General features: G+C 32.4%; 2 protein-coding genes across 3 annotated transcripts; both read right to left on the reverse strand.

The window, feature by feature from the left end:
• Window positions 1-967: 967 nt before the first annotated feature.
• Window positions 968-4,390, reverse strand: LOC116033011. The gene is made up of 2 exons (XM_031275764.1): window positions 4,035-4,390; window positions 968-2,093 (listed from the first exon to the last, which is right to left on the reverse strand). Exons 1-2 carry the CDS (start codon window positions 4,234-4,236, stop codon window positions 1,093-1,095), a joined length of 1,203 nt encoding a protein of 400 aa, XP_031131624.1. The 5' UTR covers window positions 4,237-4,390; the 3' UTR covers window positions 968-1,092.
• Window positions 4,391-6,723: 2,333 nt separating this feature from the next.
• LOC116031726 (myb-related protein 308-like) lies at window positions 6,724-8,304 on the reverse strand. Of its 2 annotated transcripts, none has more exons than XM_031274011.1 (2): window positions 8,005-8,304; window positions 6,724-7,766 (listed from the first exon to the last, which is right to left on the reverse strand). In XM_031274011.1, exons 1-2 carry the CDS (start codon window positions 8,071-8,073, stop codon window positions 6,918-6,920), a joined length of 918 nt encoding a protein of 305 aa, XP_031129871.1. In that variant the 5' UTR covers window positions 8,074-8,304; the 3' UTR covers window positions 6,724-6,917. The 2 variants fall into 2 exon arrangements, with proteins under 2 accessions (XP_031129871.1, XP_031129870.1); XM_031274010.1 differs by having other exon boundaries at window positions 6,724-7,774.
• Between the last annotated feature and the right edge of the window lie 3,198 nt (window positions 8,305-11,502).

Below are 11,502 nucleotides of genomic sequence, written 5' to 3' on the forward strand. Positions count from 1 at the left end.
AAAAAACAATTAAAAAAATTAAATTATTGTTATGAATTTCTCATCAGATATACGAAGCAAAATTTGATTGATAATTAGTTTTTTCAAAAAAATGTTTTACTTTTTTCCTTTTACTTACCCCTCATCAATGCAAATTGTGTGACAAAAGTAATACTTTCAATACCAAATATAACCGTATCCTAATACCTTTATACTAATCAATAAAGTTCCAAAAAGATCAGGGTGAGTGAATGGTATGTAATTCTCATAGTAAAAGATTTTAAATTCGATTCTTGCCAATATCATCTCAATCAAACTATCACCAAAACAATTCTAATGCAATATTTTATTTTTTACAAATTACATCTTAGCTTCTTCGTTCTAAGAAAGATGCTTATCAATGTAGATGATTAAGTTAATTGATACCAAAACTGAGAAATAGCAAGTACTTAGCTAGAAATTAAACGACTCGTATATTAAAACAACTAGGAGTGACAAGTGAGTTTAAATGGCACTAAACTCCTCCTTTATAAAAAGTAATTAAGAATTGATCCCAATCACCTATAACATTTTTAATTACTTTATAATTATGACTGTAAAATTTATAATATCTAATTGTGTAATTAACACATTCGTACAGAAGTATTGATTCTTATTTAATAATCTTGCTCCCATATATATAACTTTTTATGGGGAAACTCCCATGCATGCAGTCAAATACAAAGTGAATTTGAAATGGTCCCTTTTTATCTTTTATTCTTCCTTTTTAATTTTGGCACCAGCGGTCAAGAAGAGCTGCTGGTAAAAAAAGAAAAAAAGAAAAAAAGTGAAGTCCGTAGAATATAATCATCAAAAATATATTGCGGTACGGTGGTGCCAATTGATGGGCCCTTACATGGTGCGTTAAGACTGCATGCAAAAGTAGATGGGGCCGATAACAAAATTAAACAATGCATGGCCATTCAGGGACGGACCCAGGATTACACGATGGGGGGGCCGATCAGCTGATGTCGTGGCATACACTGCTCTATAAAATACTCATTTAATATATACTAACATAAATCATTACTCTTTTCTTTAAAAAAAATAATAAATCATTACATTACAAATCTACTAAAATTTAGAACGTCTCTCTTGCATATCACGGAAATCATCTATAATTGAATCTATACTAAATTGTTTTGCAATTTGTTTTTCAATGTACACTAACAAACAATCATTAAGAAATTGATCACCCATCTTGTTACGGAGTGTAGTCTTGACTATTTTCATGGCAGAAAATGATCGTTCTGTAGTAGCTGTAGATACGGGAAGCGTGAGGATGAGAGTTACTATTCTGAAGACAAGAGGAAAGATGTCCAACTTTCTAGTTTTCACCAACCATTGACAGAGATCAGAAATGCTTTCTAGTGCTTTAAAATCATGAAGTTGTTTCACATGTTCAAAATGTTCAAGTTGCATTCTTAATTGTAAAATCTCATAATCTGCAAAGTCTTGTGGGTAAAACTTCTCTACCAACTTGCAAATGTCATCAATTCTGAATGCTAAACGCATTTCTTTTGGATCAAGGGATGAACTAAGAATAATTAATTCCATTGCTTTATCATCAAACCTATTGTTCAACTCTTGCAATTGAGAATCAATCACCGCATTAAAAATATCAACTTTGTAATGATGTCCAATTGTTAATTCATCTTGTTGATGTCTAGCCCTTCCTCTTCTTGCAATATATTGAGCATCAAAATCTGGTACAGTTATATTGACATTCTCACAAAAAGACTTCACACTTGAAACTAGTTCATCCCATCCATTATCTCTTAATTTTTGAATAAGCAATTTAGTAGATGTCACAAGATGCATTGCATTCAATATATCTTGAGTTTGGAGTTGCAAAGCTTGGCAGAGCATATTAGAAATCTCTAGAACTTTTTTCATGAGGTGCATAATGAATACAAATTCAAAAGAAGTCATTACCTCATAAGCTGCATCGGCATCTCCACGGTGAGTAGGTGTAGTTCCATCTTCAATAATGTTTAGTAAAACTTCACATGTTGCACTAAACATTCTCATCAAACTTGATATGGATTTCAAATGAGAACTCCAACGAGTATCACCTGGCCGTTGTAAAGAACCAATTTGGTTAAGACCCTTCCCACTTTCAAGCTCATCAATACTAAGCAAATGAGCAATATTTGAGGCATGAACAGCTTTTAACTGGTCGTTGCGCTTACATGAAGCCCCAACAACATTAATAATGGAGTTCAAATGAGTGAAAAAATGATGAATAGGGATGACTTCCTTTGAAGAAGCTACTAATGCCAATTGCAATCGATGTGCAAAACAATGAATATAATAAGCATAAGGGCATTTATCCAAGATTAAAGCTTTCAATCCATTCCATTCTCCACGCATGTTACTTGCACCATCATAACCTTGTCCTCGAATATTTTGAACATCAAGATTATGATGAGATAAGATAGAAAAGATACATTCTTTCAATGTTGATGCAATAGTGTCCTTAACATGAACAACTCCAAAAAATCGCTCTTGTATAAACCCATCTCTATCAACAAATCTCAAGACAATAGACATTTGTTCCTTCTTTGATTCATCTCGAGCTTCATCAACAATGATACAAAATTTTGCATCACCAATTTCTTCTCGGATAGCACTTTTTACTTTAGTTGCCAACACTTGCAAAATTTGTTTTTGTATTCTTGGTGATGTGTATGTTGCATTTCGTGGGGCTTTATCAAGAACTTTTGTTACTTCATCATTAAAAGAGGCAATGATACCCAATAGCTCTAAAAAGTTTCCACGATTTGTTGATGTTATTGACTCATCATCACCTCTAAAAGAACATCCTTGAGATGCAAGCCATCTCGTTGCCTCAATTACAGTTCTCAATCGAAGTCTATTTTCAACTACTTCTTGAGATGTGAATTTCTCAATATGTTGTGCAATGTGTGATTGTTGGTTCATGAGATCCGCACAAGCTTTCTCGGCATCTCGATGAGGGGAGGTGAGATCTTTCCCAATATGTGCTAAAAATGAGCAATTTTTTCCATCTCTAACTTTCTTCCATGATCGAAAACCATTGATTGTAAAAGCATGCAATCCGGAAGGCCCCTCTTGAGTATGAAATAAATAACATGGTAGACAAAATGCTGCATCTTTACTAGGAGAATATTCTAGCCAAGAAGGGTATAATTTAAACCAAGATGCTTGAAAACTACGAGCATGCTTTTCTCCCGATTTTGGATACTTTGAAAGCAAACATTGATATGGGCCAGCCTTAATATAAGCTCTCCTAATTTCATCACGCTTGTCAATAGGACACTTCCATATTGGCAGTCGCAATCCCGGATCACGTTCTAATGCTTGAATGTCAAAGTTCTCATTGATTTCAATTCTTTGAGATTTTTCAGGACGACTCTCAGAATTCAATTGATCAATACTTGTAGATGAATTTACTTGAGATGTTGAATCTTCAGAATTTTTTCTTTTAAAAAAGTTATCTATCCTTTGTGTCTTTTTCGTTATAGGATCTATAGTTCAATCTTCCTGTGTTCACAAATCAGAAATCACAAATATTCACAAATCACAATATTAATAATTTGGTAAGTCAATTAAACAATTAAATTATCCAAGTCAATTAAACATTAAAATAATTAAATATATAATGCTACTATAATTACAAAAAAATATTTTATTTTTTAAACTATTTACACTTTCGTGTTTTTCTTTTTAAACTAACCAAGTTCAATATGTCTTAAATCTGAATACAATTCCATGTATTATGTATATGCTTTCAACTTCCTTAGTTCCTTCTCTCTTTTTTTTTTCAACATATTTATTAATTTATGCAATTATGCAATTACGATTTCAAAATTCAAACAAGTGTTCTCAAAATTCAACAACTATTTACAATACTAATTCTATAATACTACCCCTAATAAATTTATAAATTCATTCTTCTACAATTCTACAAAATATATAAGAATACAAATTTACAAAGTAATTATTCAGAGCTACAAGAAAATAAAAAAAATTACCAGATTTATTGTTGAAGAAGAACAGAAAATTGATGATTTGAAGATGATGAAACTCAGGAGTCCAAAAAGAGTGACTCTGTAAATGAAACCAGGAGTGAGCTTGCTTAATTTCTTTAGTGTTCAAATCTTCAATTACTCTTCTGAGTGGAGCACTGGAGCCGGTGGAGGAAAGTAGACAACAAGTGATTTCAACTTTCAACATTTGCAAATAAAATAAAATAATAATAATAATAAAACAAAAGCTAGTGGGTTTCAACTTTCAAAAAAAACAAAAGTACTCCATACTTCCTGCAACTCTTTGGCTTTTTCTAAACTAATGACAAATTTTTTTTATGGACTTAAGAGTTAAGAAGGGCGGAGGGGGGGGCAGGGAAATATGTTGGGGGGGGCCAAGTGGCCAACTGGCCAAGAATATATATAATATATATATACAGTATAATAGTAAAAAAAAAAAATTTGGGGGGGGCCAAGGCCCCCCTAACTAACAACATAGGTCCGTCCCTGTGGCCATTGTTTTTCGTGAAAGGTTATATATGTTTTTTTTTTTTTTTAACAATGTATTAATTCAAATCGAAAGATAAAGCATTACTAATAGTAGGAGAGGTTTAAGAGTCCTCCTGAACAATCTGACATAAAAACGGACTGCCTAGCAAGTATATGATCTGTCTGATTCGTAGATTGCTTAAAGAAAATTGTACTAGTCGACTAGATTTCCTGCAAATTCCTAAAATTTATATTGGAAGCTAAGATCTTTAAATAACTCTAATTTATACGCATAACTTTACACATATTGTCATGGTTTTATTTATTAGTTTATCTCAACTTAAATGATGAAATCGTGTTTATCAAAATTAAAGTACTTTTGAACTTATTTACCTAATTATAGTACTTTTTGTTTTATCAGTGCATCATTATAGGCTAGTATATATGGAGTTGTCAATATTATAGCATACAGATTGATGTCGCTTTTCTTTGGTTTTATTTGATTAATTAATATATAATTAATTACTATTTTATTAGAGTTTTGAGCCAAATTGTATATTTTTGGCCTAATTGAATTATATAGCAGATGTTATATGGTGGACAATGGTCTAATATGATGCCCTTTCTTATTGCCGTTACCAATTTACCATTGATTAGTGGCATATCACGTTATAGATACGTATATTATCAAATCAATTGTAGTATAATTAAAATGATACATATTTTAGTATTGTTATAATGAAACTAGTATGTATGGAAGATGAAACTGAAAAACAGAAATCCTACAATAATGTATAATTGTATATTGTTAAATGAACTTGAATTGTAATTAAAATAATGGTTCAGACTTATTAGAATGAAATTAGTGTGTCAAAAATGAAACTAAAAAACATAACTCATACAATAACATATATTGTCAAATAAACTCAAATTATAATTAAAAGGATAATTCTACATACGTTACTATAATCAAACTAGTGTGTATCCATGCTGCTAAATAGACCATGATCCATAGTAAAATTTGGCAATTATATAGGACTTGGACTAATTTGAATGAAATATGCAAATTTCGGGCCAATTGCAATATGAAGAGAAAGTGCTAAACTGAAAGGATTTTAAAATTTATGTGGGCCAAATTGCAAGGGAAGATTTTCAATATATCTAAAGATGAAATTGTAATTTTAGCTCCAGTTCTAGGAAACAGATTGGGCTCAGTTAAATATGCCCAAGAAAAAGCAGTATCTGATCTAGTAGGAACAGAAGTCCACGAAATTGGATAAGTCCAAAATTAAGTATATCTTATATATCCATATAAGATATATATGGATCCGATCCATTGCTTAGTTCATAGATCAGCCCGACCCAGGAATATAAAGAGAGGTGAGTTCATCCGAACTTCAAATAGCGTTGACAGCTGATAGCTAAGTGTGTTAGCAAATAATTGATATTTATTTGTATTAATTGTTTTGGTCAGTTGATAATATTAGCAGTTTGTAATGTTTTGAATTGAAAATTAGAAGTTTATTATGAACGAGTAACTAGTAAAATGATTTTAAAGGACATTAATATATTATTTTATTTATTGAACTATCCTTAAATTATTTTTAATTTTAGGTATAAATTTTAGAATAAGTTTAATTTAATTATTATTGTTGTTGTTTTCACCATTATTATTTATTCTTTAAATAATTGTTCTTGTTTTTAATATATAAAAATAATTCAATATTAAAAATGTAAAATTGAATATCCAACCACTATTAAAGTAAATTAAACTTTAAAAAAAGAAAATGCAATCAATTGATTAAACAAAAAAACTTTTAGGTTATTGTCATCAATAAACTAAAAAACTATTTACAAAAGACTCATGTATTTATAATATAGGAAATTCTAAAATGTAGACACTCCTGCCAATGTACCTGTTATACCATCATGTACAGTACATGATTCTTATTGATGCCAAATCTATACCCTTCTCTGATAGGTTTTAATGACATAAAGTTAAATTCGACCCTCCAAATTCATATTCAACAATTTACCACGGTGAAAGTGAGAAACATTGAGATATTTCTATAGCTCACAACCAGGCTGTTCACTCCGTAAGTCATACAATATCTTCTATAGCAAAAGGATTCGGAAATTAAAGTATTTAAGTATGCGCAAATTAAGAATCATATAATATAATCCAACAGTGAATAAAAGCTTTTAATTTTGCTCGACCCATAATCCCATTATGCTCTCCATCTAAAATTAAAGAAAAGAATGCAGTAGAGTAGTTTTAGCATGCATTTTTCTAGATTTCGTATAACTTACCCATCCATCCAGTTATGTATACACTTACATAAACAAATCAAATCAAAGCTGCGCCTAAGAACACAATTCTCGATGAGAAATCATCATGTATCAGCAATCCCATGCAAGTTGATCAATCGGATTTACATTGGAATACACCCCACAAGGCATCAACGCCGCATCCATGAACTCAAAATCAAAGTTAGACGCCGCATCGAACATGTTTTGTCCCCCATTATTGAACTCATCATGATGATGATCCTCACCGTTAATAACCTTGTACACTTGCTCCTCCTGTTCCTGTCGTTCTTCTTGTGTTCTCAGTGGCTCAAATCCCTGCGCCGCGGCTTCAAACGTCGTGTCGGTTCCAAACACCCCGGCCATGATTCCGAACCCGGCGGCGGCAATCAGGGAAGAAGTAGTGCTCTCCATTGAAGAAGAGCAGCTTCCGAAATCCATGATGGTGGTAGGGTTTTGGTAGTCCAAGTTCTGATCATTCGATGTGGGAATCATAGAGTTAGTGTAATCAACAGGTTGGTGGAAAGGGGGAGTAATGGAGGAAAGGGCAGCTTTCATTCCCATGGGAATCACCTCTTTAATGGTGTGAGGTGCAGTAGTGTCTATGGTGAAAGTTGAAGGGGATAGTTGATGATGGTGATGATAAGAGTTTTTGTTGGGGGGTTTGTGAATATTATTCTTGGATTGATTTGGAGAGAGAAGATTGTGGGTGTTGGGATCTAAGCCTTGAGCAATAAGCTTCTTCTTGATGCAAGAATTCCAGAAGTTCTTCACTTCATTATCAGTCCTCCCTGGCAAATGTTTCGCTATCTGCGCCCATCTGTTCCCTAGAATCCTATGAACATCTATGATCGTCCTCTCTTCTTGCTCCGTAAAAGACCCCCTCTTCAGATCCGGCCTCAAGTAATTTATCCACCTCAGCCTGCAACTCTTCCCGCACCTCTGCAACCCTACACACAATCATAAAAACCTTAAAAACCCCATCCCAGAGAGTTAACAAAGTGGTTTTTCTTGGTTTAGTGCTCCTGAACTTCAATGTTTTACTTAATTGAGTCATCTGTCTAGCTTTCTAACTTTTGGCTGTTAGAATCAAGGACTAAATCTCCTCGAATTCAAGAAAAATACGATGACTAAATTGGATAAAACCTGTATAAAATAAAAAACTTAGAAAGTAAAGGACCTGCGAGTTTAGGCACAGCGCTCCAGCAGCCATGGCCGTGGGAGGTGATGTGTTGAATGAGCTTCTCATCTTCTTCGGGAGACCAAAGCCCCCTCTTAACCTTCTGTTTGCTGCAGCAGTGATGACCCATATATGCCCGCCCGCACTCAATTATCCGATCACCACTCTCTAGAGTGGATCGGAGCATCTATATATATTTATACTGTGGGCGGCTTAGCTTCTCTCTCTCTCTGGTATTTACTTCTCCGGGTAATCATATTCTCGTACAATACTCCTACACACACACGCACATATAGAGTGAGAGAGAGAGAGAGAGGGGTAGAGTTTATTGTGTTGTTTTTACAAATGTTATACGTGTGTGACTTCGATGAAGTAGACATATTATTTTGTGTTATTTTAATCAGTGGAGAGAGGGCCGGGACAGAGGTGATAGGAATATTAACTTGGGGTGTACTCATGCGAGGACCACACCAGAGGTCTCATTGAGTGCTTTAGCAGCTTCAAAGCTATGCATGTCTTGATCCATTCCTCTCATCTTCATTATCACTCTTCTTTCACTTATAAAATTTAACACTATCAAATTAACTATACCCCAAGATCTTGTGCTCTAGTGTACTCCGATATGAAAAGAGTGGGTTCGAGCCATATGAAAGAGGTGGGTTCGAGCCTCAGAGTCGATATTGACTTTTTGTAGTTATGAACAGATGCTGCATTATAACAGAGTCAGTAGTACTAAAAAAAATAACTATAGAGTTCTAAGTTCAACCCCCGTTGACAACGATTTATTAGCCCTTTTTATTTGACTTAGTCAATTACATGCAACGAAGTTGATCTACTTCTTTATGATCCTTTAGTAGTTAGTACTTAATAAGGTCACAAGACAGTTTCTCATCAAAAAGAAAAAGAAAAACCCTATCAATATACTACTTATTATTAGTAATGATTTCTAGTTGTACATGTATTATCATCATATCATTATGTATACAATTATACAAGGATACTAGATAGTGTCAATTGACACTATAAAATTATACACATTTAATTTTCTGTAGCGCAATCAACACTAATGTTAATAGTAATTGATTTTTTTAATATATTAAAATCTAAGCACCTTGCTCCTAATCCCCCTATAATGATATTTACTGCAGCAATGACTATTAATGCTATAAATATAATACAAACAGTTCGCCTCTTGACTTCTACTCTACTTTGCTGTCTTGTGCACATCCCCAGTGTCAATTTTGTGTTCCCCAAAAGTAACGCATTGAGCCATGAGATAAAGACATGCAAATTCACCAACATGTTCAAATAAAAAAGATTTTAATTCTAAACTAATAGTTTGGAGCAATTGATAAGTACTATGTGTTGTTAATATATGCATTTACAACATCTAATAATATGAAATATCATATCAAAATTAGACCACCCAAAATAGGAACCTTTTGTTGTTTCCTTGCCATGGATATTTAAAGTAGATAGAAACGAATCTTGTGAGAACGTGTGCTCTAGTGAGAATATGCAAACTCGTAAAAGTGCATTAGGAAAACTATAAAAGTGCAATTCAAAAACTCAAAAAATAAAATTCAAAATTTATAAAATTGCACTTTCGGAGTTTGTGAATTACACTCTATGATGGACACTTTTTAGAGTTTTAAAATATACTTTTAAATATCATATTGCTCCTGCATATTTAAATTTCTTGAATTTTACCTTCTGAGTTTTTTGAGTTACACTTTTACATATCATATAAAGTGCACATTTCAGTTCTCATGTGGGCACTAATTTACACAATTTGCAGCCGTCAATTTATTATGTGGACCCGAGTCCACCTTGCAAGGTAGACCCTTCACAATTTATATACTAAATGTTCACAATTTATATATTGAATGTTCACAATATTTCGAATATTCAGCATGTAAATTGTGTATTTTAGACCCGAGTCCATGATATAACTATTATTTGCGGTCCCTAAATTAGATAATGGTCCAAGTTAATATGGCACATATGAAAAATATACTTTTATATATATAAAAAATATATAATTAATTATGTGAAGAAGAGTATATGGAAAAGAATACAAACTCGTGTATCTAGCTTGGCCCCAAATCACCAAACATGTATAATAAACTTTTGGGTAATATAGTGAATAGAAAAACGAACTGGGTTGTACATATCTTGATCCAAATTATATTATATATTATTCAAAGTTTTCTTATTGGTTTGAAAAAAATTGTGGTCGTACGTGCGATTTGTATGGACAAACAAAACATAACCCTAGTACAAGAAATGTCTTAACCATATGGAGGTGAAAGGATATGATAGACACAGCATATATTATATAGCTGTCAAGTGAAATCATTACAACAACTAAGCAATACCAAATATTTAATACAATTTTAACCTACATCCAAGCAACGACATTTCATATTCACGTATACGCATTATTTGTCCCAAATATATGCTTACCCATCTGGCTAGGTCAAAAAGAGTATTGCATACACACAAACTTTTAATTTACATCTACATCTGCATGCATGTGTATATGTTACTACTAAAAACCTTGCAATTTTGATCATTTAAACAGGTCGAAATCGATACTTTTCACAAGGAACGGATCCAGAAAATTAATGTCAGATTGGTCAGCTTTATAGCAAAAATTTACAATGGCAATCAACATCGGTACTGCACGATCATACATGATATCATTATATATATCATACATAATTATACTATGTATTATCGATAATAATATTTAATAATACTTTACATAACATTTTGCATCGATGTCAATTGATACTTATAATTTTTCACATAACACAAAATATATGTAATAATAATCTTCCGTGTCACTCTTATATCAAATATAAAAGTTGTCAATTATTTTGTTGGCAACATTTTATTCATTTTACTAATTAACTTAATATTCCAAAATTTGGAAGATGAGGATGAAACTTAAAATCATGACTTAAAAGAACCAATATTAACATTACTTTTCCAAATTTCAACACTAACCTTTTGAATTAACAAAGGTAGATCAAAGTGTAAATAAATAATAAAAATACATAATAACTAACTAATTTATTACCTGGTTTATTTCTTTTTATTTGGTAAATTTGGACTTTAGTATATATTTTGGGCTTATTTAATATATACATAGTAAAAAAAAAATTAAAAAATGAGGGGGGCCAAAAGAAAATTTTTATTCCTAATATAATAATATATAAATAAATATTTATTAAAAATTTGGGGGTGGGGTGGGAGGGGCCAAGGCACCCCTACCCACCCGGCACCCGCGTACCTCTGCCTCTGATTTCCAGTTAGAAATAATGTTTCTGATCACTTTTGAGGTCTAAAAGTTGCTCATTACTATTAGTCTGTTACAGATCACCGGTTAAAGTGGTCAAAAAATTAGATCAATTAGGTCATCGCATGTTATTTACCCTAATTTTTGATCACTAATGGTTGGATAAAGGGTTTTTTTTTTTTTTTTTTTTTTTT

The sequence above is a fragment of the Ipomoea triloba genome, chromosome 10 (assembly GCF_003576645.1).
Source record: "Ipomoea triloba cultivar NCNSP0323 chromosome 10, ASM357664v1".
NCBI lineage: Eukaryota > Viridiplantae > Streptophyta > Magnoliopsida > Solanales > Convolvulaceae > Ipomoea > Ipomoea triloba.

What these genes read in the sequence shown, in the direction of transcription:
- LOC116033011 (XM_031275764.1), bottom strand. Translation starts at nt 4,236, where the DNA reads ATGTTGAAAGTTGAAATCACTTGTTGTCTACTTTCCTCCACCGGCTCC. An exon ending in CTTCTTCAACAATAAATCTG is followed by an intron (nt 2,094 to 4,034) that starts GTAATTTTTTTT and finishes TACAACGGCCAG; the next exon opens with GTGATACTCGTTGGAGTTCT.
- LOC116031726 (XM_031274010.1), bottom strand. Translation starts at nt 8,191, where the DNA reads ATGCTCCGATCCACTCTAGAGAGTGGTGATCGGATAATTGAGTGCGGG. An exon ending in CGCTGTGCCTAAACTCGCAG is followed by an intron (nt 7,775 to 8,004) that starts GTCCTTTACTTT and finishes GATTGTGTGTAG; the next exon opens with GGTTGCAGAGGTGCGGGAAG.